The sequence below is a fragment of the Crotalus tigris genome, unplaced genomic scaffold, assembly GCF_016545835.1.
Source record: "Crotalus tigris isolate CLP2741 ecotype Arizona unplaced genomic scaffold, ASM1654583v1 scf7180000017600.4437325, whole genome shotgun sequence".
Classification (NCBI taxonomy): Eukaryota; Metazoa; Chordata; class Lepidosauria; order Squamata; family Viperidae; genus Crotalus; species Crotalus tigris.
The window spans coordinates 4,077,719-4,091,268 of record NW_024096504.1 but is presented as its reverse complement, the minus strand read 5'-3'; the positions used below and the strand labels follow the sequence as shown (position 1 = coordinate 4,091,268).

Here is a 13,550-nt window from a genome sequence, read left to right as displayed (position 1 = left end):
AAGAATCCAACTTTTCAACAACAGAAGCAAGTCCTTTTAGGGCCAGAACTATATCTTGCCTCAAAATATTATTATTCTCCACTAAAATCTCCTTCACTTCTCCTCTAATTTGAGATATAACATTTCCCATGACATCTTGCAAGTCTTTTACCATGAGTGGTTGTATAGGAGGAGAAGATGGTTGTTGGGCTGGTAATATCGCCGGAGAAGAAGCCACCTTAGGTACTGTGGAAACTTGACGCTTTGAAGCCATTTTAAACAAAAGAAAAAAAATTTCCTTCTTTCCTTCTTCTTAAAAAAAAGTACAAAAAGATCCCAAACAAAAATAAAAAGATAAACAAAAGAGAGGGAAAATAACTAAACCCAAGTCTCTTTCAAAAAACCATAATAATAAAAAGCAAAAAAAAAATAAATAAAGAAAAAGTAACAAAGTAACAAAATCCGTTCCGTTTCTTTTCAAGCACTCAAAAAAAAAAAAGCCTCACATCGCCATTTTACTTTCCCTCTCAACCAAAAAAAAAAAAGAGAGAAAGTGAAAATAATTCTTTAAAATTAAAGTCCAAATAAATCCAAAAAGTAAAAATTCCCCAAAAAAACTTTTGGGGGGGTTTCAGAGGCTCTACCACTATTCAGGGTAAAACTCCCCTCCTTCCTTTAGCCCAGGAAGAAGGTTTTAAACCACGGAACAGCTGATATCTGCTGTCCTCGGCGGTTTTAACACTGTCTCAGGAGGACGGCTAAAAAATAACCGCCATCGACATTGCGACACCACCAGAAGTCGTTGCAATGCCTTATTGAGAGTGCATTTGTAATCTGCACAGATGCGAATGTCCCCATTAGTCTTAAGAGGCGTGACTATGGGAGTTTCCCAAGGACTGGAGTCAACAGGTTCTAAGATTCCTTGCTGAATTAATTTGTCCAATTCAGCATCAATTTTTCCTTTTAAAGCAAAAGGTACCCTTCTTGCCTTTACTCTGATAGGAGTGACAGTGGGGTCCAACTTCAAAGAGACTGGGGGCCCTTTGTATGTGCCCAGCTGTGGGCTGAAAACATCTGCAAATTCTTTGCAGACTTCCTGTAAATCTACTGTTTGCATGCTATTGAGCCCTGTAACTTGTATTCCCAAGGCCTCAAACCAATCGAATCCTATGAGACTCGTGCGCTCACACCCCACTATCAATACATCTAATGGACCTTCAAAATCCTTATACTGTACGTTAAGGGTGGTCTCCCCCTTAACACACACTTTGGAGTTTTGAAAGTCTGTTAGCACTATATTAGAGGGCCTAAGCTTGGCCTGAAAACCACTACCAGAACAAATCTTTCTGAATGTGTGAATGGAGATAATTGAAAGTGCAGACCCAGTGTCTAGTTCCATGATCAATGGAACCCCTTGCAATTTCACCTTAAGTGACAGTTTCTTTTTGAGTGGCTTGGTGTGCCTGTCCTATAAATGCTTCTTCGTGAAGCACAGAAACCCACCCTGTTTTGGCTGGGGACCCTGGTACCTTTCAGGCGCAATTCTTCTCAGGGTTGTACCTTCTGATGGCCCAGACACACAGCTGCTATGTGGCCTTGCTTCCCACATGCTCTACAGATTGCAGAACGGAACTTGCAGTCGGTCCTCTTGTGGCAACCTCCACACCCGAAGCACTTGGGTACAGCCTTCCTTCTGCTTCCTTTCTTTGGTTGGATAGAAATGATCTACTTCTTCATCAGGTTCCTCTTCCGAGCTTCCTTGGACTCCCTTGTGGGAACAAAAACAGCTTCTGGAGTACTTCTGATAGGCCTCATATTCTTGATTGCCCCACTTGCTGCCTCTTCTGCAGTAACCTCTCTCAAGGCATCTTGGAACGATATATCCTCTTTAGCAAAAAGTCTTTGCTGCACATCTCTGTTTCTCAGCCCACATACAAATCTGTCTCTCAGTCTTTCCTCTAAGTCTTTAAACTCACAATGTTTAGCTGCTCTTCTTAATGCAGCAATGTACTCTTTAGCTGACTCACCAGCCGTTGATCCCTCTGTTCAAAAGTATGTCTCCATGCAATAACAGAAAACTTGGGCTGAAAATGCTCTTTTAATAATTTCTTTAAATCTGTGTAGGTAACAGATTCAAGAGGTGCAGGGGCTACTAAGTTTTCAGCAATTTCAAATGCATCTTGACCACAAACACACAGCAGGGTGGCAGCCTTTAAGCCCTCTTCTCTCACTTGATTTACTCTGAAATAGTTTTCTGCTCGGGCCACATAAGATTCCCATCTTTCTGGATGTGTAACATCAAACTCAGAAAGTTTCCCTATCTTTGCCGTCTTCAGTACAGCCGGAAGGGTCTATCAGCCAGCTTAACTCCAACGAAGCTGTATTGGCAGGCAGTTGCTGAATTTAACGCCGTTTCCTCGCTGTCTCAGAACTCCAGGGTAAGCTTACAATCTTTTGTGTAATTGTAAGGCAATCCCACCTTCGTCACCAGTGTTGAGTCCTCGGTTAATGGCAATGACGGCGCGAGACATTCTGTGGTTTCAGGAACTCTTTATTGGTCTTCAGTAGCCCCCGTTACAACTCTGAGCAGAACAAACCTCTCAGCCTCTCTTAAAGACGATCCCCAGGCCAAAAAGCAACATTTAGGCACGCTGCGCACCTCGCACATGCGCGTGAGCGCTGGTGCCAGCCAGTCTGGTCCCGGGCAGCTTGCAACTGCCCGGGACCATTGCAACGTCCCGAGCCTGCCTTTGCAAGCTCAGGACACAACAGTTGTAATTTAAGGACTACTTGTATTGAGGACCATGTTCAAGTGAAGTATTATCTTGGCCCTCTGCACTTCAACTTGGCCATTATACTTTATTCCTTCATTATTAAATTTTCCACAGTGGCTTTAGCATACTTAAACAAATGGACGCATCTGTCACTTGAGGTGCAGACCTAAGTAACTGCTCTATATATAGATTGCCTAGCAACCATGTGGAGCAAAAAAAAATTCTCAATCTTTTGCTTTCAACCTGCTTCTCTGCCGCTGAGCAAAGGCCATTGTTTAAAAATCTGTAAATCAGTGGAATAGACTTCAGAGTGTTGTTTATGCCAATTCCACTTTGGGACTTTCCTAAAGAATCCTAGAAAATGAAATTTCTGCAAGCTTTCTGAATTACGGTGTTTGTTCCCTTGTTACATCCAGGAGCAGACCGAATAGGACCAAATGCAAAAATAACGATGACTGCTATTATGATTCTTCTTAAATTATCCAGACAAGAGTAGAGCCTCAAATAGCATTTCCTTCTCCACACCATTCATTGATTTTCAAATACAGGTAGTCCTCGGCTTACAACCACAATTGAGCTCAAAATGTATGTTGCTAAGCGAGACATTTGTTAAGTGAGTTTTGCCCCATTTTTCAACTTTCCTTGCCACAGTTGTTAAGTGGATCACTGCACTTGTTAAGTTAGTAACATAGTTGTTAAGTGTATCTGGCTTGCCCATTGATTTTGCTTGTTGGAAGGTTACAAAACGAGTTCACAGGACTCAGGGACACTGCAACCGTCATAAATATGAACCAATTGCCAAGCATCCCAATTTTGATCATGTGACCACAGAGGATGCTGCAAACGTTGCAAGTGTGAAAAATAGGTCATAAGTCACTTTTTTCAGCGCTGTTGTAACTTTGAATGGTCACTAAATGAATGGTTGTAAGCCAAGGACTACTGTAGACACGCATACATACATAAGCTTTTGGGAGTTGAAATCCACACAGCTTTAGGCTGCCAAATTTGAAAAAGACTATTCTAAAGGAGAGAGTGAGAGTTAACTTGTCTATCACCTATCAGGTCCCACAATGATATCAGTTATTGAATGAGAGGCAATTAGAAACAAATTTAATGAAACCAAGAAGGGAACTCTTGTTTACTTCTTTTATTATTGTAGGTGGGATATTCATTATGCTTGCCTTTTGCCTTTCTTGATGAATTCTGCAATTGATTTTTGTAACTTGCTAAAATTTGACTTTTGTACTCAGTTATGGCATAATCCTGTTAGCCCAAAGAGAATTCCAATTTCTCTCCAGAAGGGCATTTTTAATTAACTGTATACTGTTTTTAATGAAAATAATAAATACTGGAATATTTTACTTTTCTAAGATCATTGTATAAGCAGACTTTTTATGATCTATGGATACTATTATTTTTTCTTATTCTTATAATGTATTTTGTTTGTTATGGCAGGTAATAATATAACTAGCTCTGCTCATTAACCCTGGAAACCTTATTAGTCATGCATAGCTTATTAGCAGAGTCTCCATACGGCCCTTCTAATATATGGGCTAGAAATATATTTTTACAAAAAATAGAAACCAACTCTAGATGGCTGGTTTCTGGTTCTTGAGTCCCTTTTTGGCTATTTTCTTATTTTTTTTTATTTTGTATTCTTGCAGATCATCACCTATCACTAATGTTCTTCCTGAATATTCTTTTATTCAGATGGTCCACCTAATTTCACCGTACCGTCTTTGCCCTCTGTTTACAGGTAGTAAATGATAAAATAGTTGCTACCAATATGGTCACTGGCTTGCCAAAGCAAACACCTGGCAGTAATGGGGACATCATTGTTCGCACAGGAAAGCTGCTGATCCCTGTCACTTGTGAATTCCCTCGCCACTACACCATCTCAGAAGGCTACATCCCGAATGTGAAGAATTCACCACTGGAAATTATGGGGCACAATCAAGGTGTCTTCCCCTTCACCCTTGAGATATTTAAAGACAAAGATTTTGAAGAGTCCTATCAGGACTCCCTTCCCACTCTTAAACTCCGAGACGCTTTATATTTTGGGATTGAGCCTTTGGTGCATGTGAGTGGTCTGGAGACATTGGTGGAGAGTTGCTTTGCTACCCCTACATCCCAAACAGACGAGATCCTGAAGTACCACTTAATTCGAGATGGGTAAGCATTGACCACTTCTGTCTTTGATCTGAGATTTAAAACTCAGGTCCTTTGATTATTTAGTCACCTAAGTTTGAGGAAAGAAAGGAAGTCCAATCTTTCCTAAGACTGTCAGCATGCTTTTTGGCCAACAGAGAAATTGGAACAAAGGCCAGCTATCATGATTATGCAGGCAAAACTATCCATTTCATTAAAAAGGAAGCAGAGGCTGAGCAAATAGATGAAATGGATTTATTGGTATCCCACCTTTATCATTTTTACAAATAACTTAAGGCAGCAAATATATACACACCTTCCCCCTCCTATTTACCCCACAACAACAGTCCTGTGAGGTGGGTCAAGCTAGAAGTGAGTAGCCCTAAGTCAACCAGCTGGTTTTCATGGCTAAGTCAGGACTTGAACACATAGGCTTCCACTTTCTAGCGTGGTTGCCTTAACCACTAGACTAGACCAAATTGGCTCTCATTTACAATTAAAATTACAATACTGTTCAGCAGAGAAAGTTTTCTTTCTGATGATAATGGTGACCATAATTAGGTGGCCATAATTAAAGACATTTCCCCTTTTTATATAACCCAGCTGTTCACCCATTAGAACATATTTAACATTAATTAACAGAAGTATCTTTTATAGCTGTTCCAGGCCTCAAAGAGAGCCCAGTCCTTTTGCCTTTGCAAAGAATTTATTTTTTTTGTATGAGAATTGTATTTACAATGTTCATAGGTAAGCATCCACTCTTGGTTTCTATCTGTTTTTAAATTATTCTTGGTTGCACAGTCAGCCAGATGTTTAGACTGGATCTGGCATTTTTATCTATCTAGTGAGTCCTTCCCAAGGACCTGGGTAGGCAGATGTTGTTGTTGGTATTAAAGGTATCATTGCAGGATATAAGGTGTTCGAAGTAGGGCTATCTTTTTCAATTGACTGATGGTGATTTTTGTCAGTGCTGATGGTGCTCCAGTTGTTTTGGAATTGCACCCAAGGTGTCTATTACTATTGATACTATCTTTGTTTTTTTTGCCACAGTAATTCAACTTCTATTTGTAAGTCAAATAGAAATCTCAAATCATATTGTAATCTTCTCCCATTCTTTTCTATTTTGCTCCTCTCCAGGTATTATAATATTCACTAGCCAGACTTTTTTGACTTTGTTATTAACAATTGTTATTTTAATATTATATTTTATCCCACCTTTATATACGTGTATATGAATGTGTGTGCATATAACTCAAGGCAGGCAGCCTTTGTATTGCAAATCTTAAATTGTACAGGACAACCAGATGTATATGATGATCATAGCACCCTGTATGAAATTTGATTCCAAATCTTGTTATCCCTGTGGTTAGGTAGCCCAAACCACATGAGTATGAATAAGAGAGAGGAGGAGGATCGGCCAAGAGTTTTGTAGACTGAATGTTGAGAATGGAAACCCAGAGATGGCAAAATATCTCAAATGAACCTTAAACTACTATAGAGATAGAGAATTTGAACAATAGAGAGGAAAATATGACACAACTAGGTGGCAAGAGAAAAAGAGAATAATTAGATAACCCAAGGTAGTAGAACAAGGGTCTTCAAACTTGGCAACCTTAAGACTTGTGGACTTCAACTCCCAAAATTCTGGGAGTTGAAGTCCACAAGTCTTAAAGTTGCCAAGTTTGAAGATCCCTGTAGTAGAACTTAAAAGGACATCCCACAGACATGAGAAGAAGTACATTGGTCTCACCTTATATCTACATGAAGTGGCCAAATGCCCCCTAATCTTCCTAGTCATGACCAAAGAGATCATGAAAGATCAGAGTTGATTGGAAGAAGTACAATCTCAGTGCAACTGGGAGCCTTAATAAACTACCATGTAAATACTTATGTTCAGCTGGAGGTGAATAGAACTTCCCCAACCGATGGTTAAATTTATGGTTTATTTATTTATTTATTTATTTATTTATGAGACTTATATACTGCTTTAAGTGCAAGCACTCTCTAAGCGGTGTACACCAGTAAGCAATGTATATATATATTTACATTGCCCCCAACAATCTGGGTCCTCATTTTACCTATCCCGGAAGGATGGAAGGCTGAGTCAACCTTGAGCCGGTGAGATTTGAACCGCTGACCTGCTGAACACAGTCAGCTAAAGTGGCCTGCAGTACTGCACTCTAACTGCTGAGCCACCTCGGCTCTTTAGCCTCAAGTTATATATGGACTCAAACAGATTAGGGAGCGATTGTGTAAAAGCAGTAACAAATTCAGAGTATCTCTGGCTGCTTTCAAATGAATTGTTCCTGGACTAGTTAACAGACCAACAAATATTCAAAATATTAAAACTAATCACAGCTTGGCTCAAGGAACTGTAGAATAATTCTTGATTTCTTTATCATTCTCATTGGTTTGTTCCATGTTTCTGAATGCTCAGAATTCAGATTCCAAGCATTTGTATGCCCTGCTGAACATCAACATTCACAAATAATAAAATGACAGCAAGTGCAAATAAAAAAAACCCCCACAGCAACAGGAAATGACAGTCTTGAGACTTTTATCATTACAAGTTAACATAATGTTTAGGCAATTCTAAGGGTATAGTGTTCTTTTAGAGAAATGAAAGATTAAATAAATAGTTGGGGGTCTCTTAAAATATAAATCCTCTAAGCAGATGGAAGGGTAAGAAAGCATTTACTCATTATGCTAAACCACACTTATGATTGATAGGCTGGAAATTATTATCCTAACACAGACATGTCAAACACAAGGCCCGCAAGCCAAATCCGGCCCACAAAGTGATTTCATGTGGCCCGCAAAGCCATCTTGGAAACAGTGAGGGAATGGCCCCCACTGCCTTGGCCCCAGCCCAAACCGGCCAGGAGCCAATGTACAATTTCGTGGTGGCCATCTATGCTGAAACACATTCAGTCTTAGCTCCACAGGGCCATCTGGAAACAGCGAGGGACCGGCTCCTGCCATGTCGGCCCCGCCCCCTGGGCGTGCGCTGGGGAGGTGTCACCCTTTGTGAGGAATGAAGAAATGCACCATTGCATGGAAGTGGCCACCAAATTTGCCTCACCTACTTCACAGATCCGGCTTCATGGGCTCCATAGGAAGGGACGCCGCGAACAGTATGAGAGTCGACGTTATCTGTGCAACACCACCCAGCCCCAGCCTGCCCAGTTTCGGCAGCCAGTGGGGCGCTTCTCACAATGTCGAGAGGCTGAGCCAGGCAGCGCAAATCCGACGAGAAGCGCGACACCGCCCAGCCCCCAGCCTGCCTAGTTTCAGCAGGCAGTGGGGTGCTCTCCTCACAGCACCAAGAGCTGGGTCGAGTGGTGTAACTCTGACAAGAAGTGTGATACCACCCAGCCCCCAACCTGCCCAGTTTCAGCAGGCAACAAGGTATGAAGCTGGCGAGCTTTGCACAACCAGGCTCAGCCTCTCAGCACTGTGAGGAGAGCACCCTGCTGCCTGCCAAAATCGGGCAGGCTGGGGGTTGGGCGGCATTGCGCTTCTTGACAGATTCATGCCACCCACTTCAGCTCTTGGCGCTGTGAGGAGAGCACACCACTGCCTGCCAAAACTGGGCAGTCTGGGGGCTGGGCGTCATCATACTTCTCTTCAGATTTGCACCACCTGGCTCAGCCTCTTGGCGCTGTGAGGAGAGCGCCCTGCTGCCTGTCAAAACCGAGCAGGCTGGGGGCTGGGCAAGTAATGTCAACTCTCATGCTGCTCATGGCATCCCCTCCCCCAGAGCCCACCAAGCTGGATATGTAAAGTAGGTGAGGGCCATGTGCTGGCCATTTCCATGCGATGGTGCATTTCTTTATTCCTCACGAAGGGTGACACCTCCCCATCTGCGTTTCTTGCCTGTTTTTCTCCCTCCCTCATCTCAAATATTTTCCCACCATTCTGTTCTTAGGAAGGAAGGAAGGAAGGGAGGAAGGGAGGGAGGGTGGGTCTGAGGGAAGTCCTGCCTTAGTCCTGCCCTGCTGCCCTATCACCATCCCCTTGCCCCCTCTCCTGGTCTATCCTGGGGGGTCTCCCATCCTATTGCTAAGGAAGCTTTGGATACAAAGCTGGGTCTCGTCACATGGAGAGGGAGTGGGCCTCCCCTCTGACTTTGCCTTCATATCCATCATGAGCAACCTGACTAAGGAGAGCAAGCACAGCAGCAGCAGCCTTGAGGAGGAAGTAAGTGCAGCTGGGCACCCCCTTGGGGAAGTGGGACTGGGCTTGGTGCCAGGGTGCTCGAGGGCTGGGCTGGGCATTTGACCTCTGCTGCCCAGGGCTCCGGGCAGCCCATGCCACTGTCCAGCCCCCCCCGCATGGCATGAGAGGAACAGTGAGGCTCCTCCAGTAGACCATGCCTTGGCAGTTGCCCCGGGCCTACGCCCTTCTGCCAGACACCCTCAGATCTGTCCCACTCCTGCCCAGGCCCCCACAGGCACTCTTCCTGCGAACGATGTAGAGTTGGCCATGCCTACCCAGTAGGCCACACCCACTACAGCCACACCCACCCAGTAGGCCATGCCCACCCTGGCCACACACACACACCCCCGAGGACAACCACAATGCTGATGCGGCCCTCAATGAAATTGAGTTTGATATCCCTGTCCTAACACATACCGCATAAAGGCTGAAGTTTGGGCACAGCCCAAACAAACCACAAAGCTTGTTGAAAAAGAAGTGTGGTTAATGACTCCTCCTTTGAAACCCAGTATTAGATCTGCCTCAGCCTGAGCCGCTAAGTAAAAACGACTCTATTTGTTGAGAAAGATATAGTTTACTAGAAGTCTTTTAGAAAACTTTTCCTTTCCTTAGGTGCCTCCCATTACTGCCCCCTCCCAACCAAATTCAAAGATGTTCTTCGAACAGTCACTTCAAGTGACTGCATGTAGCTGTGTTCCGATCCCAGCCGGTTGATCTTGAAGGCACGTCTCAGGGAGATACAGTGAACTTTTTGCTTCCCTTGAAATGTCCTCCCCCTCCCATCCAACCCCAACCCCCCCCTCCATAAAATCCATGGCAGACTGTCACCGAGTAATAGTAAAGCGCAAGCATGTGAGGTGGCAGCTGACACCCAGCTTGGAAACTAGGAGTATACTTACTCTGTAGATGGGAGCTAATTCAGATTCCACACAATAATTGTTTTCTCTGCTGCTGAAATTCTTTTAGAAACTACTTTGGTGCTAAAGGAGGGCCTTGCACAGGAATGCCATACAGCCAGTTCTACTTGCATAAGCCCTGCATTCTTAATTATAGGAAGTAGTGTCTCCTTGCCTATGGCACATGTGAACATATACTGTGGAAAAGAAGAAGGCTTTTGATGAAGAAAGATATCCAGATGAAGCACAATAAAAAAAGATTTCCCAACTGTGTTCTTAAAAGCCAGATTGCCTACCATTAAGGACATATCTCTTGCTAGACTAGGTTATTTCTATAGTAAGGGGAAGAGATGACAGTTTTAAACACAATGGGATAGGTGGATTTTGCTGTTCAACACAAACCTCTAAAAGTCTTGTAGCACTATAAATATTAGCCAATTTCTAATGCCATAAACCTGGATGGGCTATATTCCACTCTATAGCAAATACAGTTCCTAAAATACAAAGGTTTTTTTTTTTTTTTAGAATACGCAGTTAATGACATTCTCGTCCTGAATATCTATTACATGGATCTATTTTTTTAAAAAATAACAAAATAAAATACCCTTTTAAATCAATGTAGAGTGATCATGCCTTCAAAGAAGGTCTTATATAGCATCTGGTGTTTATCCAGTCTCTTAATTTATGTTGGTGCTGTTGTTTGCTGATGCACTTCATACATTTATAAGTTCCCCTAGGGATCATCTTTATACCTATTATTTATGAAACAATTTTAGATGTATTATCCCTAACATTTTCATTTGTGAATAACAATGTCAAGTTCCTTCATAAATGTTTTATGAAGTTCATTAAATCTCACTGACAAAATGACAGGTGGAAATTTACTAAATTGGCATTCTGGCATTCTTATTCTTGTAATACTAAAATACAAATAGAAATGTATGTTAAAGTAACTCAGTCCTAGTCTTGAGTTTTGCATCATCTATTTGGATTCCTTACCATTCCTTCCATTGTTCTTTGGAGTAGTTCTGCTGTTAATCATAAAGATACACATTGATTGAACATTAGAGAAATGGAGAAAACTTCACAAAGGCAAAAAAGCATTAAGGAGCATCTGTTGTAGGGATAAAAACAACTCAAGAAACAGCTGGGCTTTGAATTTGAACAGCAACCTTCTTGAATTTTTGAATTTCTCCTCATTTACTCCCTATCCTCCAAGGATGGCCTTGGAAGAACTACTCCCTGGAGTAAAACTAGCTGTATCTCATAATCCAAAGCAGCTCCTGAAGAACTGCTTGCTGGAATTGGGTATGTCTAGTTTAATGAAGAGAAGGACTAGGGGTGAAATGATAGCAGTGTACCACTATTTAGGAGGCTGCCACAAAGAAGAGGGAGTCAAGCTATTCTCTAAAGCACCTGAAGACAGGACAAGAAGCAACAGATGGAAACTAACCAAAGAGAGAAGCAACCTAGAACTAAGAAATTTCTTGGCAGTTAGAACAATTAATCAGTGGAACAACTTGCCTCCAGAAATTGTGACTGTTCCAACACTGGAAGTTTTTAAGAAGAGACTGGACAGCCATTTGTCTGAAATGATATAGGGTTTCCTGCCTGAGCAGGAGATTGGACTAGAAGACCTCTAAGGTCCCTTCCAGCTCTGTTATTCTATTCTGTTCCGTTCCGTTCCCTTCTGTTCCACTCCATTCCATTCCATTCCTACCACTTAGCAAGGAATTTTCTGCCATTCACCTTTCTTTGTAGAAGATGACTTGGTAGCATCATAATCCATATTCCAGGTGCCATTGATTTTTTTAAAAGCTCTCACAGAGACCTAAGTACAGAGTATTCATCTGAGTTCTCTCTCTGCTCTCTCTCCATCTCTCTCTCTGTCTCTGTCTCTCTGTGTGTGTGTGTGTGTCTGTCTCTGTCTCTCTGTCTGTGTCTGCCTCTCTGTCTGTCTGTCTATGACTTTGTCTGTCTCTGTTTCTCTGTCTCTTTGTCTCTCAATTGATTTATTATAGCATAGATTTTAACTAGCAAAGATAACAATATTTTCTTATATGGACTATTTTATCCTTTGAAGTCTGTCTTGGGTACTTACCACAGAAAAAAATGTTGAACTTTTCTTGGTATGGTTACAAAATGATTCCCCCCCCCATCTAGCAATAATACAAGGAACGATAGTCCACATCCTGAAAAGGCAAGTTCTGTCTGATAATCTCTTCTCACTCAGCATAAATGCAATTAATGAGCAATTTATGTCAGATTCCAAGAGGCAAAGGTTATTTCTATTTAGGACATTGCTGTCCACATCTGGTACTTTTCCTTTGCTTTTTGTTCTGGGTAGCAAGTTTTATAATGTTCAAAGTTTGCATTCTGGAGATTAGATTGCTGTAAGCATTCCCTCCTGTTATCATTAACCACCAAAGAAGATACTTTTTCTTTAAAGACACAGACCCACAAGAAGCTAAACACTGAGGAATAACAACACTCATTCTCAGTATTTTTATGTCCTTAGAATGACATCTCATTTTTCAAGGAAATTCATTTTGCTTTCCTCAGCCTACTTTCTTTATATTAATTCAGTGGTTTTGATTCTCCATTAAGGCTTAGAAGGCACATTGACAAAACAACAACCCCCCCCCCAAAAAAAAGATGTCTGTAATCATTTGATTAATTCATCTTTTGGACTCAGAAATCCTGAAAACTTATAAACATAATGGAATAAAATGACTTGGGGATAATGCATTCTGTTGCCCATTTCTTCTCTCAGATAAGTGTCTTAATTATTTTCAGGAGTGTCTGGCAGGCAATGAAGATAGCAGCCACAGCTCTCCAATTGATGTCTTGCTCTTTTTTGGAGTGCATCACAGTGTACATTCAAAGAGGGGAGGGCTTTGATCCTAGGAGTGTGGCAGCTATTTTGATATTTTCCTCTTTGTGAATACAGTTGGTTATTTGCCAATAATAAAATAATTAAATACAGAATATTGAATGCATCCTCTGTTGAAAGAAAAGTCTTCATCATGGTTCAGTCCAAGCCTGGAATAAACAACATGGCGACTGCTTTAAAAAGAAGGTTGCAATTTATTGAAAAGGAGAGCCAGACAGAAAGATGGCTCTAGAAGAGAAAACACACATAGGGAGTGGGTTTTTATACCCTCTGGAGCCTTTTGTTTGGAGTTGTTCCTGTGGCATGAACTTTGACCTGAGTCTGAGTGTGCCTTTCTGGTATTCTGATGGTGGTGGGTTAATCCTATTATGTCCCAAGGGTCATATCCTGCTTCCCTGGGGCTGGGGCTGATGACTCTTAGATTTTTGGTGTTGATTCTAGGGATCTTTCTTCCTAATCCCAGTTTCCTGATTCCAGTGTTTCTGACAAGATTATCACCTGCATTTCTACAGAGCTGGTTTCTGCTTGATGGAGGGAAACCTGGGGCTATTAAGAAAAACTGGGCATGCTTTTCTGCCTTTTTAAGATCCTTTGAGGAAATATATTTTTCTGCCCTTTTAATATTTCCTTCTCTGGGGGACT

At 41.9% G+C, this 13,550-nt stretch overlaps 1 protein-coding gene and 1 long non-coding RNA gene across 2 annotated transcripts in view; one reads left to right on the top strand and one right to left on the bottom strand.

The window, feature by feature from the left end:
* LOC120319193 overlaps window positions 1-12,420 on the bottom strand; it is a 44,989-nt gene extending 32,569 nt beyond the window's left edge. The window contains exon 1 of the long non-coding RNA XR_005559701.1: window positions 12,117-12,420. This is a non-coding gene — a long non-coding RNA (uncharacterized LOC120319193). The remainder of the gene's footprint in view (window positions 1-12,116) is intronic.
* The window catches only part of OIT3 (oncoprotein induced transcript 3), a 51,148-nt gene that overhangs the window by 34,511 nt on the left and 3,087 nt on the right, over window positions 1-13,550 (top strand). Inside the window, exon 7 of the mRNA XM_039367740.1 lies at window positions 4,510-4,925. Coding sequence (XP_039223674.1) covers window positions 4,510-4,925 — 416 coding nt within the window. The remainder of the gene's footprint in view (window positions 1-4,509; window positions 4,926-13,550) is intronic.